Source organism: Sparassis crispa, assembly GCF_003851025.1.
Source record: "Sparassis crispa DNA, contig_000011F, whole genome shotgun sequence".
NCBI classification, from domain to species: domain Eukaryota; kingdom Fungi; phylum Basidiomycota; class Agaricomycetes; order Polyporales; family Sparassidaceae; genus Sparassis; species Sparassis crispa.
The window spans coordinates 1,283,990-1,301,800 of NW_020939757.1; the positions used below are offsets into that span (position 1 = coordinate 1,283,990).

Genomic DNA, 17,811 nt, shown 5'->3' on the forward strand with positions numbered 1-17,811 from the left:
GGGCCAGGCAGACGCGATCTCCATCAGGCACGGCACGGAGACGGCCCGCTCCATATTATGGGGGGGATCTCCATCACTCCGGGGCTCCGTCCACTACCATATGGAGCCTATGGATCTATCCCGAGTCACAGTGGACCCAAACATAATACCACTTTGCACCCTATCGGCCTCAATTTTTCATAGGAGGGGACTGGTCTATTACTAACTTACTCATTTTCAGTCGCCCATTGTCTACTTGGGCATACCTGGATTCATTCATACACTTGTGCGGAATTAATGCTTGACCACAAGGCCTACTGATGCTAACCCAGGATTATTGAGGTCAGACTTGCCGACATTGCCTCTAAAGACTTCCCACATTGGCCTGAGTACCCCATATCCATGTAACTGCTGAGGACGGCTGACAAATTCGCTGACTCGAATTCGGTCACTTCTAGTTATAACATGCAGTGATTCCCCTTTCTTGCCTGACGACTCACATCTGTCATCATCTCCTAATGTTGGCCGCTCTTCGTCCCTCGTGACATGAAAAAGGTTCTACCTTCTGGGCCATGATGCATGATGAGCGCTGCTACATTCACTCGCCACTAGCACAGATTCAAGGGAATCGAGCCCAGAAGATGTAGACAAGGCATCATTTGATCCCGTCAACTACTGTAACCAACGGCTCCACCGCTGGACAGATGCCACCATAAAGTAAGTGGCTAACCTGATTGAATAAGCGACGGCATATTAAGCTTTCAGTGTGATGCGCTGTGTTTAGCTTTCAACTCCCTCTTCCGATCGCTCCTTGGTCCACGGCGCTGCAGTGAGTCACTCGCAGGTCTTCTAGATAAGTGCAGCTCACCTCTGTATATGTTGGGCTTCGAATCGAAGGATTTCGTGAGGTGCAAGCAAATAGCAGCCAGGTAAGTTTTCTATCGCTGCAGTCGTGTTTGTCGTTGCGCTCTTATCAGCTTTTGAAGGGTCTAATGGCGGACCTTCTCAACCTCAACCATGACGTCCTGTTGATTATTATATGGTTTCTGCCAGCTCTTGACGCCCTGAAGTTTGCAATGACCTGTCGCCTTGCATATGAGCTTGCCATGCCCTCTTTTCTCTACGAATTCGACTTTTCCAGATTTAGGAGCAAATGGCGCGGAGCTGCTAACTTCTGCGAGTTCATGCTGGCCGATGCTCCGCGACGGATGCCATGTCTTCAAGTTCTCCGCGTTACGGGTGATCCACAGATCATTGCGAATCCTTCTGTTGATGAAACGATCGATCCTGAGCTTGTATCGCTGTTGGTCCAAGTGGTACGACAGAGTACAGAAATGAAGAAAATTACCATCGGGCGTTATTCTGACAAATTGTTGACGGACCATCCGGAGCTTTTGGAGGCCTTAGCTGGACTTCGCCATCTCTACACCATTTGTGTGGAGGATTGTGGGTTCCCTTCGTTGGCCCTTTTATCACGCACAGCTAGTCGGCCTCGCGTAATCGAGCTCACGCGCTGTGATTTGGGTGCCTCATTTTCAGACGACCAACATTCGATCTCGCAGAACATCCTGACATCTGCCACAAATCTCAAACTACATCTCACCAGTCCCTTTGCGCCCATTCAGCTAGTCACCGATGCTGTCTGGCCTTCTGTTCGCGCATTGCATATCGTCTTCGACACTAAACTAGGACTCGTCCCCCATGCCTTCCCCAACCTACGCGACTTCACTTATTCCGGCAGTGATGTTTACTCTCTTTACAATGATGACTTGGTCGAATGGTGGGCACTAGACAACGTCAAAACATACGCCCACGTGCGTTTTGCATGCCCTGTGCGTAGGCTGGTACTGCGTTATACGTGCGCACTGGAGAACGGCTTCCTGTCCTTGTTGGAACGCACCAAACCCACGATTCTGTCCTTCAACGCCAGTTTGGATTACGCTGGGATATGCGACGAAGCGCGAGAACGAATAACGCATGCGGTGCAACACAAGTTGAGATATCTGGAGCTCTTCACTTTCTGGCATTCTACTAGAAAGGGGAATGTCAACGAGTCTGCAATAGTGCCAGGTATCGTGAGTCTTCAAGTTCTTCCCATGTCCCATTCTGGCGACGCTTATCAGGTGTTAGCTGAACTATGTGTCAATGTTCCGTGAAGTGCCACTTGTCGGAATCTCCATTTTATACCAAGACTCGCTGTCTATGGATGGAGATGCTGCGACCTTGCTGGCGCAACAAGTTGCGGCCTTGATACCAACCGTGACGTACGTGGGATTGAATCTCACCAGGTTCAAACCCCTGTTTGGTGACCGCCCCGTCCAATTTGAATGGCACTTCGTGACGTCTCGTCAAGAAGAGCTCCCGCAATTGAATGTTCTTTCCGACAGAGAGGGGAAGGAGGTTCAAGCGAGGCTGGACGACACCGGTCATTAATTCATTTCTGATCAACTTCTGTTGTCTCGCGCCTTCTTCACTATTTAAAAGGTACGTTTTTCAGCCTTTTACGTGCTGGCCTGATCTCAAGATGCTATCCATGACTTGTCAGCGATGTCTGGTGATATCTCGGTGGTCGTACACTAACATAGTGCGTCATGTTCTTCCACGTCTAGGGAAGATGCTGATACCTTCCAATGCAGTCCATTCATCGCAGCAATCACCAAGCGAATCTTGGAGAAACTCTCTTCTATGCCATGATGTGTTACCATTAGGCAGAGGGGAAATCAAAAGGCAAAGGGGCTAGGAGAGTGATATGTATTTGCCACCTTGAGATTCGTTACATACATACTGGGTAACCGCCTCCAATGTGACGCTGTTCGCCCAACTTCCAACTGATCATGAGTGGCAGGCAAATGAGCCTAGCTGAATCCTCACCTCAAGCAAAGCTCGGAAATACGAAACGATAGTACTCTTGGATAGTGATGTCCGCCGGAAGATAATAATATTGTGGGCAGTCTGCCATGAATCCAGGACTCGATCGTTTTTATCTCGTTTTCATCATCACCATCCATATCTCACACTGATATCCTCCAAAAGATTTACGTTCCGCACTCACTACATGGGCCAGCCTCTCAATTTTGCCACAGTTGCTAGCACTTGGTCTTCCGACTCTCCTTCATCATCCTCGTCATCGGTCTCTTCGGCCACTTTCTCACCATCCCTGACTTTGTCGCCTACCTGAGACTTACCGCTGTCCTTCGTCTTCTTCCGGCCATCTGCGTCCTCCATCTCCACGAACATCCTCCACCTGCTGAGCGGCAACCACTCCACATTGAGCGCTTCCGCGATGTTGCCCAGATATCCTAGGTCCGCTGCAAGCTGCGCTGCGCCTGCGGGAGTCAGCATGCGGATGCTCGGAAGCACGTCGCCAGTAAGGTGGGCAAGCAGCGTGCGCCCGAGCGATGCGAGCCACACCGCAGTAACAGCCTCTGGCAGGAAGCGCAACGACGCCTGCGCAGGTGCAGCAACGAGAGGATTCTTCTGCAGTGCAAGCGAGGGCGAGCGGCGAGTGTGCTGCATCGAAGGGGAGCCGGATGGCTCCTGCGGAACAGGCTCCGCCAGAGCGCGGAGGAACACGGGACCAATGTGGGGGAGCGTGGAGAGCGAGAACGCGAGCGCGTCGTCGTCCGCGTACACCTCGAATAAGCGGGGAAGATTGAGCAGGCCTTCTGCCACGCGCTGGATTGTTTCGCTGGAGGATCGAGAGAACGTCGGGACTTGCACCTCGCTCACCGCGCTGCCGGTCGTGGCGCGCTTTGGTCGTGTGTCGCTTGCGGATGACCACAGGGGGGAAGATGCATAAGATGCAAGGTGTTTGTGCAGCGGTGATAGGATCGTGTCCTGCAGAGCCACCTGACAAGCCTTGGCGAGCTCGGCAATCGCAGTCCGAGCACCGTTGAGAAGTGGAGGCGCACTTGCTGGAGGACTTGGCAGGGGAAGTGCGTATGATGATCTGCGCGGATCTGGCGAAGGAGGTGCGGGAGCGAGCAGAGCATCACTCCGAAATTGAGGCTGCGAAGCTGACTCCGGATCAACACTATCCAAAAGTACGTGCAGGCTCGCAGAGTTCAGCGATGACTGAGCGAGGAGCTGCATAGCTCCGCGAGTCGTCCCACTAATCTGTAGTGTTCCTGGCTCTGTCCTGGCTGCACGAAGAGTACCTGACACCTGAATAAGACTGGACCGTAACTTCGTCTCGAAGGCGAGCGTCCGATCCTGCAGCGCACGCACGGCCTCGAGGAGATGCAGAAGCGCCTGGATCTCAGCCCAGTCTTCAGCAGCGTAATCCATGTCAGAGAAGTCTTCACCCGACAACGACGGTGTTAGCGATCCCGAGGTGCCAAATGCACCCCGCCGTCCAGCGATCTCTGCACGCGATGCATCTGCGAACGCGGAGACCAGGTGGTCCACGGCTTGCAGTAGACCCTCGGCGCCATATCCATGGGTGAAGGCTGCATAGCGACCAAGAGCATCTTCTGCAGCACCGAAAACATCCACTGACCGCTCGCGCAAGATCCGTGCGCGATCGCTACTCGCGCGAGGAGCAGTGCGCATTGCGTTGGCGAGCACGTCATCTAGGAAACGCCGCTCGAGCAACCCATAATCGGCCTGAAAGTCTGCGAACGGAGCAAAAAGCTCTTGATCCCACTCGAGCACCGGGATAGTTACGGCAGGAACCGCCTCGGTTGGCACGACACCGCTGATCGAACCACGATGCGAGCCTGGACGCTGAGACATCGACATCGACATGCGCACAGACGAGCGACGGCGAAGTCGTGTACGAGGTTGAGAGGAGTTGTCGGAGTTGGCGAGAATAGCAGAATATCCGATTTTCTCAAAGATCTTCTCAGCCGTCACTCCGAATTCTTCTGTCGCTCGAAAGGCGGCGATGAGCTGTGTGAGCGTCGCTGGACCGTAATAGGTTGCGAGGGCGGAGAGGCGTTCGGAGAAACTTGGCTGTAGAGCAGAAAGCGTCGAGGTAATCAAGGCGGAAAGTGTCGGTTGAGGATCTGGGAAGATGGCGGGTATGGACGTACGTTCAGTCTGTAGAATAGACAGGAAAGAAGTGTAGAAGCTCGTGAGGAATGCAGAGAACGCCAAAGCATTATTGTCAGCTGGGGCCGTCCCGTCACAGTCGCGTAGCCGTGCGCCTTGCCATGTCTCCACGAGGGGTCCACGGCGTGAGCCATAGTAATAGTTGCGGAACTCTGCTTCCCGCTGGATGTTCCTGAAGATGGCAAAATAGTTTCGACACACCGCGACGTCCTGCGAGGTGACGGCTGCCACGAGTGCAGAGCTCAGGGCCGCCTCCAGCTGGTTCTGCAGACTGACCATCAACGTGCGTCGGCTCTCGTACTCGGGGGTGTTCGCGAACACGACCATGCTCTTGCTTGCCTCAGAAAGCCGCTCCGCAGCCTTCTCGTAGTTTTTCTCGCTTAGCAGGGACGTCACGTCGCTCTCGAGCGAACCCCAGCTCTCCGCCTCACGCAACACCGCACGCGCAGCCTCCATATTCTTCCGCACGGTGTCCAGAAAGTGCAACCGATCGAGGGCGGCGCTCGTCTCTGCGTCCGAGGAGGCTTTCGACTTGGAGTCGACCTCGTGCAGCAGGCCTTGCAGGGACAGCGCTCCTTCACGCATGAAGTGGAGGTCGTGAATCAGACGAGAAGCTCCCCTGGAAATCTCTTCGATGATCCGCTCCACTTGCGCGGAGGTGTCTTCGCTGGCGATCTCGAGCGTGCCCACCAGGCGGGACACGCGTTGGTCCAAGTCCGTAAGCTTCATGGGCTGCGTCTCGTCCGCCGCATCCCCAGTATCGATTATGTCGTTAATCCAAGAGACGACATCCGTGTAGTTCTCCAAAGAACCCAGCAGGTCGGAAGGGGACAAGACTTCGGACTGCTTGGCGGCATCATAAGATGGCATCTGTAGAGCTTAGCATTCAAGTTGATGAGAAGCTCGCGAAGAAAATCAACAGAGGACATTCCGCTCACAATGGCCCGTGCAGTCTAGTCTCCCGAGGGCAGATGGTAGGCGCTCTGCTTCAACCTTCGTACCTCAGGATATCCGTGTCTGACGTGCAGTCTGTCCTAGTCCCTGTCACCCAGCTCCGCTTCAAGTCAATAGTTTTGGTGGGAGAGTGTGCTCTCGAGCACTGCCAGGGACCATCCAATGTTAATAAATGGAAGAAAATGTACCAGAGAGGTTGGAAGACTCGATGACCAGAGACAGAATGGCTAATAAGTAGAGTACTGTATTCCCAGTCTCTGAGAGCCTCGCGGCGGAATATCACGGCCACGTGATCAGGAGTAAGTAGCCCGGAACTAGTCTGCTTTCTGACGCGGGGGGTTAATCGAGAGGTCGGACAATTTAGACGGAGCCTGAAATTTACTAAGGATTCGATACACCGGCAGTTCAAATCAATAAGCCTGCGGTTACAACCCGTTCCATTGCCGACGGGCGCTTACGACCTCTGCCAGTGGGCCCGCTCAGCGCTCAGCGGCCGCTCACCCTTGGAACTTCATTAATGCACCTGCTGGCTCGTCGACTCATGCATTCATCTTTGTACTGCGGGAAACAGACATTGCGGCAGCATAATCTGACCATGTTCTGAAGTTTGGTGAGTATAACTTGAATGCTGCTGCCGAGGAGTGGGAGGTCAGCAGATGATATTCATCAGCTTCGACACCTCAGTTCTTCTCGTTTGACTGCCGTAACATTAATTACAATGCAACCTACACAAGATTATAAGGTTCATCCACCTTGGCATACATGCCCTGTCAATCATATGGCTTTACCCTTGCAGTAGTGCATGAGGATGAATGTACCCCACTGATTGATTCTTATTTCTATGTACAGTATCACAGTATTCCCAATAAATATAGCTGGTCAAAATTTTTCTGAGGCAAACCAGAATGTATGGCACACACATACCACAACTAAGCATGTTTTCCATTCCGTGAGACGCAGTGCGACGCGTCCGTAAGAGGGACGCGTTTTTTCGTTTGTCATTGCACGTGATATGCCGATCGGCAGTGACCGACCTCTTAGAAAGACCCCCATTAAGGAAAGCAGACGTCAGATACGGATATCCTGAGGTACGAAGGTTGAAGCAGAGTAGCTACACTGCCTTTGGGAGACTACCCAGAACGGCAACTCTCCAAGATTGGATCACGGTAGAAACAACGTATTCGCCTCGAAGAGAAACGATTGCGTCGTCTAATGAACAGGATTTCTACTCAACGACGCAAATATATTGCATGCCATTGATGAAGAGGGAAAATGTCAACACTCAGCCAGGATGTAATAAGACACACTCTTTTTTTTTTTTTTTTTTTTTTGGTTCCGGTTTATTGTCCTCGAGGGCGAAGCCCTATGGTAGACAATATCTACTGTAGCTAGCTGATGTACATACTAATGGAGTGTCGAATGAAACATTGTGCCCGCGCAAGCACGGGGCTTTTGCAGACAGGAAATTGGGAGGAGCTGTGGGGTGAAGAAGTGGAATGTGAGTATACATGGGGGGGTGGTAGCAGTAAGGCAAGCCTGCAGGCACACATCCAAGGCCCTCGGCGAGTGAACACTAGAAACTAGGTTCTAAACCTGCTGCTCTTGTGGGTGGTAGAAATTACCCCCGGGATTTTCCTCTTGCCGCAGTCAGGGATACACCTGGTGGTCCCGCACTAGGCATCAAAACTCCCCAAGTCTCTAGGGCGAGGATGTGTCTCTAGGCTGCCGGTATGTACAGTAGGGGGGGGTATGTGCTAGAGAAAAGGGAACAGGGGGCATGATGTGAGTAACGTAGGTTGCCACTTGATCGGACTGAGAGTGCAGTCTGTGTGAGGATGTAGTCAGTGGTCTGCAGTGCTGAAGTAGGGGGGGGACTTCTCGGTGTGTTAACACTCGGTTCGGCGGCGGCTGTCGAATGTGCCCAGTCGGCCGTATGTTGCGGTAAGACGTCCCGTGGCATGGATGTAGCGGAAAAGGGGTCGGATGGCGCGCGGGCTGGTGAGCAGTTTGGGAAGTGATCTTGCTGTGCGTCCCAGTTCTCGCGTCATGACGTCACGTTGTAGGCTGTATGCGGGGCAGGTGAGAAGGAAGTGGTGCACCGTTTCCGGGTGGTTGTGGCAGGCGGGGCAGGATCGAGTTGGGGAGCGCTTGATGCGGTGGAGGTGCATGTTGAGTGGCGCGTGACCCGTTCTGAGTTGAATGAGGAGGCTGGCATGATGACGTGGCAGGTCCGCGACGAGTTGTTCGAACTTGGCGGAGGGGATGGACGGGTCGATGCGACCGAACGCGTGGCCACGTTCCGAGTTCTTCCAGGCTATAGCGGCTTGGGACTTCAGGAGTTCGAGATGGCATTGCTTGAGCTTAGACGTGCTGAGTGGGAGTGGGGAGCGTAAGCTTTCGGGCAGCTTTGCAACCGGGCTGGAGTCTCCATGGGCAGCTTTCTTGGCTTCGGCATCTGCTCGGTCATTCCCAAGGACATCTTTGTGACCAGGTACCCAACGGATCGTGAGGTCCTTTCGGCTGATCTTGTGTTTTCAGATGAGTCGTTTGATGTCCTCGTGCAGCATGTCAAGGAGGTAGTGACTGGGGGCGGGGCGTCGTAGTTGAGTTGCTCGTACTGCTGCCTTATTGTCTGCTGCACACGAGGCAGTGTAGACAATGAACTCGTTGTGGAGTAGCTTGACGGCCAGGATGAGGCCGACGTCCTCTGCTTCGTATACTGTGTGCTCTGTGGACTTTCCGAGGTAGAAACGCAGGGTCTTGGGGGCCGCACGGTCTCGTCTGTACAGCACGGCGGCCGCTCCGACTCTCCCGTCAATGTCCGATCCATCTGAGTAGACATGGATGCCTTGTTTTCCTGCCCATCGGGCTTCGTCCTTCAGGGCATCATCTTTGCTGCCAGCGATGGAGACTTGGAAGGGGGGAGACCATGCTGGCGGGAAGCGGGCCGGGGAGATCGTCTCGATGGTGTCCGGCTGTAGTTGGTAGGCATGGAGGAGTTCATGGATTGGGGACTGGTGGTGCTTGACAAAGCGTGTGCTTGCTGTCTTCACATGCACATGTAGCGGGTGTTCCGGAGGGAGAGTGCACAGATGGACAGCTGCGCGGTGGCAGTGCTTGTCGACCAGGAGTGGGAATGGAAGGAGGTTGGCATGTGTGTCCAGCATGTCGCTCGCCGTCATTCTCATTGCACCTGTGATAAGGAGAGCAGCTTGGCGTTGCACTCGTGACATCAGCTTGATCGCACCGACAGATCCGTACATCGTCTTTCGGCCTGGGACTTTTCTGATGGGGGTGAGAAACACGTCTGCTGCATATAGTAAGCGTGGAACCGCTATGCTAAGGTAGAGGTGTCGCATGTGTGAGAAGGGTATGCCACCAGAGGCTCTGGCAAGACGTCGGAACTGCTGTATCCAGGCGGTGCCTTTCGCTAGTGCCCCTGCATGTTGTTCGTGGAATCGGAGGCGGCGGTCGATGATGATGCCCAGGAATTTGTGCGACTCTGCAGGTTCGATTGTTGCCGCACAGAGTCGGAGTGACTGGCCCGGGTCGTGCGATGTTGCAGACATGTTGAGGAGGCCGAACTTGTCGAGTGAGAATTCCGACTGGTGGGTGTTAGACCATGTCATCGCGCCGTTACGACCATTCATGTAGCTGCAGAGCGTAGCGTGTGTTTCTGTGTAGTCCTTTCCTGTGGCAATGATCGCTGCATCGTCAATGTAACCAAGCACTAGTGAGTGGGGGACCCTGTAGGCGATCTCAAAGAGATCAGAGTTGTAGAACTCATAAAGGATGACGGAGAGGGGGCAGCCTTGGTCTATGTCACTGAGGATCTCGAAGAGTGCCGATTTGAAGTCGTCGAAGAGAATTCTGGTGTGTCAGCCTTCGAGGCGCCTGCGGAGCCAATTGACAATCTCTACGGGGACTCCCCGCCTGCACATATTGTGGAAAAGGCGGTCTAGGCTTGCGCTGGGGAAGGCAGCTTTGACGTCCAGGAAGAGGATGAAAACTACTTTCCCTTGTCTCCACGCATCCTTGACAGATTTGACCAGCAGGTGGAGAGAGTCTGTGGTGTGTCGGCCTGGGCGACCTCCGAAGTGGTTGCGGGCAAGGAGGTTGTGTGCTTCTGATTCGTAGACAAGGATGTTAGCAACACACGCAGATAGGATCTTACCGATGCAGTTAAGGAGCATGATAGGATGGTAGGATTTGGCTACGGAGTAGTCTGGGCGGCCAGGCTTCCGTAGGGCCACTGTGTTCGATGTCTTCCATTCAGTAGGGTAGACCTGCAGGTTGAAGGTTCCATGGAAGAGATGACCTAGATGTGGAAGGAGTAAGGCTATGCAGTGTCTGTATACCTTATTAGGAGCGCCGTCCGGCCCCGGTGCCCTGTGATCACGCAGCTTCTTGATAACGGCCTCGATCTGTGCATCTGTGATAGGGGAGAAGCGGAATGCAGGGCGTCCATATCTGTGGCCATTGGGTATGGTCGGTGGGGGACCCGGGGGTGGAAAGAAGGTCTTGTACAGAATTGCGCTCTTGGCTGCGTTGTCATCTACAGGTGGCTCACCACCTTCCCTCAGTGGGGGCACTCGCGGTCGGCTACCATCTGTCGGTCCTGCTGAAGTGAATCGGTTGATCGTCCAGATAGAGTCTGGGTCTGCAGACTCCAGCCACGCCTCCCAGTGGTCTTGTTTGGCAGACTTGATCTCCTCACCATATCGGTTGCATGTCTTGCGGTATTCCGTGTGCGATGGGTGGTCTGCAATGTGCTGGAATTTGTGGGAGGTTCGTGCAAGGCGTTGTACACATTTCTGAGACTTGGTGAGGTCTTTGGACCACCAACGCTTTGTGAACGGCATTGGTTTCGAGAGTGGGACCTTTTCTTCAATCGTCGCAGTGATGGCATCTGTCAAGTTCTTCAGGACAGTGTTGAACTGCTCTGGAGTAGAGATCTCCCCTTCCCCAAGCATGCGGGAGCTCAGGTTGCTCTTCAAGCACGAGCGAAAATCCTCCCAATCAACCTCGCAGAAGTTCCGACGTGGGCCCTCCTGCATTGTGTGTGTGGAGACGTCCAGTGTAAGTGAGATGGGAATGTGGTCGGTGAATGGAGGGTGGAGTGTGGGGATGGTGTCACATGACAAGAGCTGGCTGGCCGTGTCTGAGGAGGTGAAGATGTTGTCAGGGCGCGTGTAGTTCTTTGTAAGTGATGCTTCCAGCGTTGGTGTGCTGTGGGCGAGGAGCATTGTGAGGTCAAAGGCTGCAATGTTGTCGAGAAGGGGCTGGGCCATCGTCAGAGCTTCCTGGGTGAAAAGGTGATGGTTCCGTTCCTCGTCCCACATGGGGTGATGTCGGTTGAAATCTCCTGCCCATATTACGTTCGCTTCCGCTTCTCCTGGTTGTGCGAGTTGCATGGTGGCTTGCGCGAGTAGATTGATGGAGTCCTGGTGATGTTGGTCATTGTAGATGTTGAAGATGTGTAGTGGGCCGGACACAGTGCGCAGGGAGATGGCAGTAATGTCCGGGGAGTCGACCTTAACCTGTGATCAGGTTTCTCCTGAGATCCGCTTGCTGACAAAGATGACGGAGCGTGTGCGTTCTCTAGCTTCAGAGTAGTGGGTATGGGGATATACCACTATCCAGTGTGATGTAGCACGAGTGAGGGAGGTGCGGGGATCGAGGTATGGTTCCTGTAAGAGAACGATGTCGAAGTCGGAGGTGGAAAAGGAATTGATGAAGGCTGATTGTGCTGTGAGCGACTTGTTCAGGTTCAGCTGTAGTATTCGCAGTGTAAAGTTGTCGTGCGTTGGTGTACTAGACATGGAAGCCTACGGGGGAATCTCTGCCATATGAGATCTTGAATGATGCCCGGGAGCCCGAGCGGTGTATGAATGTCTGGTGGAGTTGGGGCCGTGGCTGTGATGCATTCTGGGAGCTTCTTGCTTCGCTGGCCCGGCGGGCCTGTGATGGGCGAGGGAAAAGGTTGGGTTGTGGGTAGAGGTTATCTGCCTCATCTGCCCAGTTCTGCAATGGTGGCTCCTTACGCTCGGGCGTAGGGATGCGGCGGTAGGGGGGAGCGGCTGGCATCAGTGGCTGTCCTGTTAGTTCCCAGGTAGATGGGTCTTCAGTGGGGAAGAAGCGGTACTTCGCCTCTGGTTGGCGTTCTTCCATGCGGCAACAGTGCTCCAGGAAAACCGGACAGTCACAGTCCCAAGCTGCATGATCCGCATTCACACGTCCTGCCCGGATACAGTTGCTGCATCTGAAGTCTGTAGGGTCTGCCTCGCACGCAGAGGTCCTGTGGGAGATTGAGGCACAGTTCCCGCAGGTGTCGTGGATCTGTTTGCAGTCACTAGCTAGGTGTGGGACTCCGATCTGCTGACACTTCAGGCAGCGGCGGGGCTCTCGGATTAGCTTTCTCGCCGAGACCTGCTTACTGGCTATAACGAGACCGTTGCATATAGCGCGGTTAGCGGCCTTCGGATTATTGAAGCGTACGATGAGGTGAGCGACTTTTTGACCCTTCACTCTGCATTCTGGGGGTTTAATCCAGCGGGCTTCTTCTATCACGTTCGGGTTGAGGTTGTTGGAGCCCTCAATGACCCGGAGGTAGCCACTGTTGTCTGGGTTGCAAGCTACAGGGACAAACTCGATGAGGACCGAGTACATGTGCGCCTTCACGCGGGAGGCCTGGTCACCAAAGTGTTCTAAGAAGCTTTTCATCACGTCGGGAGTACGAAGCCACTTAGCTGATTCTGGGCTGTCTAAGGTGTAAGCAATTCCTCCGTTGCGCATGCAGTTGACTGATTTAAATTTGAAGTCCGGGGGGGCATCTGACCGCGCCACTCCCATTAGGTCGGTCGCAGTGTTTGCCTTGGCGAGGAGTTCGTCCTCGTTCAGGCCTGTGCTGTCAGCGTGCTTACAAGTAGCTCCGTCAACGATGACCTGGCAGGCACGGGTTTTTTCTCTGGCTAAGGTCTGTGCATGCGTGGCGGGGAGGGCTTGGCTGGCTGCTGCGGCATAGGTCAGTGATGCGGGTTGGGAAATGTTGCTTACCTGCGGAGTGTGGTCGGGCTTGTGTGCTTCAATGAAGGTCTCAGCGGCCTCCCTCATGGACTGTCCGGCGTCGGCAACTATGCTGTCGAAATTGTCGGAGATGGTCCGTAGACCTAGGTGGGTCTCCCTGATATTGGCGGCATCCTGTTCTAGCTGTTGCGAGAGGTTAGATAGTCTGTCCGTCCCGAGTTTGACCTGTGCATGTGCCTCTGTAGCTGCTTCAGCTGTCTTTTCCAGTTTTACCTGGTATTGCTCAAGGCGAGAGCAGATGCTCGACATGGCCTTGACTGCACTGTGCTCTTGGACAATCAGTTCCGAGTACCAGGCTAGTGCGACGAGGGACTGCATTAGTTTGGTGTCCGAGGAGCGAGCCGGGCAAGCGCTCGCGTTAGCGTTCTCATTTCCGCGGCTCTTCCCGTAGTTGCGTATTCGTTGTTGCATAGAAATATCAGAGCTTTGTCAGATGTATCAATACCGTGGGTGAAAGTACTCAGCCAATCCGTTAGGGTGGAGTTCTTGTTCGCGAAGGGGTCTGACTTAGAGCGGGTTGCCGGCCTGCTAGAGCTCGCGCTCGAGTTTGGCGCGGGCTTTTCAGCGAGCCTATGGCTCGTGTTCATTGTTTTCGACTCAGGTATGTACTGTTTTAATTCTGGGAAGCACTTATGGGCGCTCTGTAGTACCAGAAGAACCGCACGGGTGGCCTACTCCTATTGGGCCAGGACCGTGGGAGAATTGCCTGAGATGGAAGTACGAAGCAAAGAGGAGTCCAAAGACACTCTCTTACTACGACACCGGCGGAGCGAGAAGTACCGAGGGCAGAGTTTAGTGAGCTCCCTGACTATCAATTAACTCGATGGTTGCAGCGGTACATACTGAACATTACCATACCATCAAAATTCCATGCGTGGTCGGTAGCTCCAGTAGTTGGCGAACGTCTCACTCAAAACTTGACCTACAGCAGTATCGCATTGCCTCCGCGCTTGGGTCAAAAAAAAATAGTTGCAGTGAGCAGCTGTGCTCCAGAAACATCGCGATGGCCTTGAGATTACGGTGGCGGTGCATTGTGAATTCCATTTTTCACAAATATTTATGGTGCTCAGCTACACGATGCGGACCAAGCAATCTTCCTCGGAAAGCAGACTCGTCTTATGACGATATCATACCCAGGACGCATGTCTGCAAGCCAGAGCCTAGTATTCTCCTCGCGCCGATCATGGAACATGCGCATAGCATGAGACAACTGACTTCAATTGTATCAGCGAGAACCCGTACATAGACTACTGCAACGACAGTCAGCGCCCCTCCGGGCCCTGCGACCCAGTATTCCGCAGCAGAGTACCAGACCCCACTTGTGGAAGCCCACGCTGTTGAGACGATACGAAATATGGGACAGCTGGCGGAGAGAAAAATGCTCCCGGTCAGTCCTCGTCCGTATCATTCGAATGCGCACCGCTTCGTCGGGAGTGCACCATTATCCAGTGGGTTTTCCGCGGCACCAATTCGTCGACAACGCAGAACCACTGACGTGAGAATTTCCGCCAGCGAATTCGCATCTCGAATTCGCAGCCGAAGCCCAGAGAACGTAGATAAATAGTGTGGCGCCCTGAGCAGAGATATCCATAGACCGGCGGCCGCAAAATTTGACGCCACAGACTGTGGCAATTTATAAGAGCGAAACTTCCGCAGCAGTGCCGTAAATTTAGTCACAAAAGAGAAGAAGTAGAAATTCAGCAGGTTTCAAACCTAATTCAGAGCGTCTGAACAGAGTGGAGAGGACCCGACGAGCCGGGGGCGCTCATTCAGCTAGGCATCTGAGATGGTCAGAATGTCGAGCTGGAGGAGAGGGGGTGTTGAGATCGTCAGATCGCCGTCAAGGTACTCAAAGAGATTGAATTACCTTCGGAGAACCTGTGTCATTATTGTCTAGAACGGTTTCGTAAAATGGACGCCAAGGCTTGAGACGAACAAGGTCTCCCGCGGCCAGACTCTTCCCGCGACCTGCATGGGCAGCACTAGAGTTTTCCGCTGCACACACCTGGCGGCTGAGGGTCGTCGAGCGTGCATGTCCGAGAGCACCTACAGTTGGCGGTTGCTCCGAATATTAATGGCAACTGCAGTGTCACTAGTACTCTCGCCCTCGAGGTATGGTTGAAAACTTGGAGATGTGCAGGATGAGTAAAGTGGATGATAAAATCATGACTTGGCGCGCATCGATCTGGCTGATGCTGAGCAAAGCAGATGCTATAATTAGATCCGCATCGACGAGAACGGTCATCGCGAGATGTCATGGATTAGGCATCTCGAATGCCTTTTTGGGCTTCGTCAGCGATGACTGGCTGGTTCCCAGTCAAGTCGCGCAGCTCGGTCAGGAGGATGAGGGGACGCGATCGCGGGATGGGGATGGCCGATGCACACGATAATTGACGCGATTGTAGAGGTGAAACGCGTATAAAGCGCGTAGTTACTTATCTAGAGTTCAGGTTGACGGAAGTCAGATGACTGACGTAAGCGTCGTGGGGGTTGTAGGGGGCCTTGGACAGCGAACAAATCCGGTGGCTCGGGTGGCACGATGAAGACAAGAATGGGGAGAAAGTTGGACGCCGGGGTGAGAGCGAAGGGCCAGATGGAGAAGGAACGGAGACGACGAGGGCGAGGGTGCCGGAACAGATGTGGGTCCTGAGCTGACTAAGCACTAGCGCGGACAAGTTGTGCCCGATTTGGACAAGAGCGCATCATCACTTCCGAAAGAGGCAGACAACTCCCGCCGTCAGCATCGCGGTCGATTAGTCGAGCCTCTCCAACGCCGCTTGCTTAGCCGTGCGGATACCCGAGTGAGGTGCGCGCGGTGCAGGGACGTGTTGGGTAAGAGTGATGTGGAAGGCCATAACGAGCTCGGACGTCTCACGAGCGAGTGCAGGGTGCGGCGACGGTTGCTCGCCATGCCGTCCTTCCAGAACGCGGCCCTGGCCTTACTGCCCCTAGTCCGTAGGCGCTCAATCGATTATAAAGTCCCCCGTCCACCGCGCCCTCTCTCCCATCAACCCAGTGGATGTGTTTCCCGACAAAGAAACAGCAAGCGAACCTCTCCGAAGACGATAGGGTCCCAAACACCTCCAAATCCTCAGCTCCCGCTATAAAGCCTGAAGCCGAGCCCACTCCTCCTCCCCAATCCTCTACCGCAGCCACCACCGAGCCAGCCATGTCTAAGCCTAGCATTGCCATCGTTATCTACACCATGTACGGCCACATCGCCAAGTGTACGCTCTCATCTCCTGCGCACACACTTCCATCCCGCTGACCGTTTACTTCAGTGGCAGAATCTGTGAAAGGCGGTATCGAGGCCTCAGGTGGTTCCGCTACCATCTACCAGTGCGTTTCTCCACATTTCTACGTCCACTCCACTCGTGCTCACTGCTCGTAGAATTTCCGAGACTCTGCCGGAGGACATCCTCAAACTTATGCACGCGCCCCCGAAGCCCGACTACCCCATATTTGAACCCAACGACCTCACCAAGTTCGACGCGTTCCTGCTCGGTGTCCCCACCCGTTACGGTAACTTCCCCACTCAGTGGAAGGTAGGCCCGCTCCGTTCCTCCTCGTCCCTCCCTCTCCTTTCGCCTCCATCGTTCATCATTTCCGGTCGACGGACACTGACTGTGACGTCATCCCCCACAGGCGTTCTGGGATGCCACCGGCGCGCTCTGGGCGCAGGGTGCGCTCGCCGGCAAGTACGCCGGCTTCTTTGTGTCCACCGGCACCCCCGGCGGAGGCCAAGAGACAACCGTCATCTCCGCGCTTTCGACGCTGACCCACCACGGCATCATCTACGTGCCTCTCGGCTACAGCAAGACCTTCCCGCTGCTCGCGAACTTGACTGAAGTCCGCGGTGGTGAGTTTCTGCTTCTTGCCTTCTCGTCCTTCGTTCTTCCGCTGCCGGAGCTTCCACTTTTTGTCTTTCTTTCACACCCCTTCGCTTGCGCTGCGTATGTGCATATATACCCACGCATACATCGAACGCAAGGCTATATTTACACCCCCCTTTAAATTTCAATGTACGCGTGGGCATCGCTAACATCGTCCTCACAGGCTCCCCTTGGGGTGCAGGCACGTTCGCCGGCACCGACGGCTCCCGCCAGCCTAGCGCACTCGAGCTCGAGCTCGCCAAGGCCCAGGGCGGGCAGTTCTACGGCGTCGTCAGCAAGGTCAAGTTCTGAGCGCGTCGCGCGAGCTGATAGATGCTGAGGCCTGGGGCGTTTGAGGACTGAGGTTGCATCTGTATCAAATATATACTGTTTCTTGGTTCGCCGAGTTGAATCCGATAAATATCTGTCCGTGCCTGAGTTTTCTCTAGTTGCGGCGTCTGCCGGCCCGTGCGACGCTTGCGCGCTTCAGCTAGCTGTACGCCCACTGGCCATTGCTGCGGCAACCCTTCCATGTAAACACATCCATGAAGCTCAGGCTCGTACTTATGGCGCTATGGAAGCGACCACTATAGTCTTCGGTCGTGGCGGCATCCCGAGTTCCCATGTTTCCCTCGTGAGCAAGCGGGCAAACGTTGGGCAAACGCGTCCAAACGCCTGTGGCGGCTGAACGTTGATAGCCATGATGCAGGGTCCTGTTCCCGGATACGTACCGCGACGTGCCAGTCGCGACGAACGAGCACCGCTGCGTTTCCACCGCTACGTGGTGGTGCGCAATCGCTGCCAATCATAATTCGGAACGGCCGTGCACGTTGGAACTTGGCGCGTAACTCATGTCGACTCACTGGGG

At 54.3% G+C, this 17,811-nt stretch overlaps 4 protein-coding genes across 4 annotated transcripts; 2 read left to right on the plus strand and 2 right to left on the minus strand.

Moving 5' to 3' along the window:
- Positions 1 to 1,085: 1,085 nt before the first annotated feature.
- SCP_1103980 (hypothetical protein) lies at positions 1,086 to 2,412 on the plus strand (the record flags this gene model as incomplete). Its single annotated transcript, XM_027762833.1, has 2 exons — positions 1,086 to 2,054; positions 2,110 to 2,412. 2 exons carry the CDS (start codon positions 1,086 to 1,088, stop codon positions 2,410 to 2,412), a joined length of 1,272 nt encoding a protein of 423 aa, XP_027618634.1.
- Positions 2,413 to 3,030: 618 nt separating this feature from the next.
- Positions 3,031 to 5,901, minus strand: SCP_1103990 (Conserved oligomeric Golgi complex subunit 7; the record flags this gene model as incomplete). Its single annotated transcript, XM_027762834.1, has 1 exon — positions 3,031 to 5,901. One exon carries the CDS (start codon positions 5,899 to 5,901, stop codon positions 3,031 to 3,033), a length of 2,871 nt encoding a protein of 956 aa, XP_027618635.1.
- A 2,618-nt stretch (positions 5,902 to 8,519) lies between these two features.
- Positions 8,520 to 13,482, minus strand: SCP_1104000 (hypothetical protein; the record flags this gene model as incomplete). Its single annotated transcript, XM_027762835.1, has 4 exons — positions 8,520 to 9,855; positions 9,925 to 11,519; positions 11,562 to 11,759; positions 11,818 to 13,482. The coding sequence occupies 4 exons, from the start codon at positions 13,480 to 13,482 to the stop codon at positions 8,520 to 8,522; spliced, it is 4,794 nt and encodes a 1,597-aa protein (XP_027618636.1).
- A 2,758-nt stretch (positions 13,483 to 16,240) lies between these two features.
- Positions 16,241 to 17,255, plus strand: SCP_1104010 (Protoplast secreted protein; the record flags this gene model as incomplete). The annotated part of the gene is made up of 5 exons (XM_027762836.1): positions 16,241 to 16,298; positions 16,353 to 16,410; positions 16,463 to 16,616; positions 16,717 to 16,930; positions 17,128 to 17,255. The coding sequence occupies 5 exons, from the start codon at positions 16,241 to 16,243 to the stop codon at positions 17,253 to 17,255; spliced, it is 612 nt and encodes a 203-aa protein (XP_027618637.1).
- Between the last annotated feature and the right edge of the window lie 556 nt (positions 17,256 to 17,811).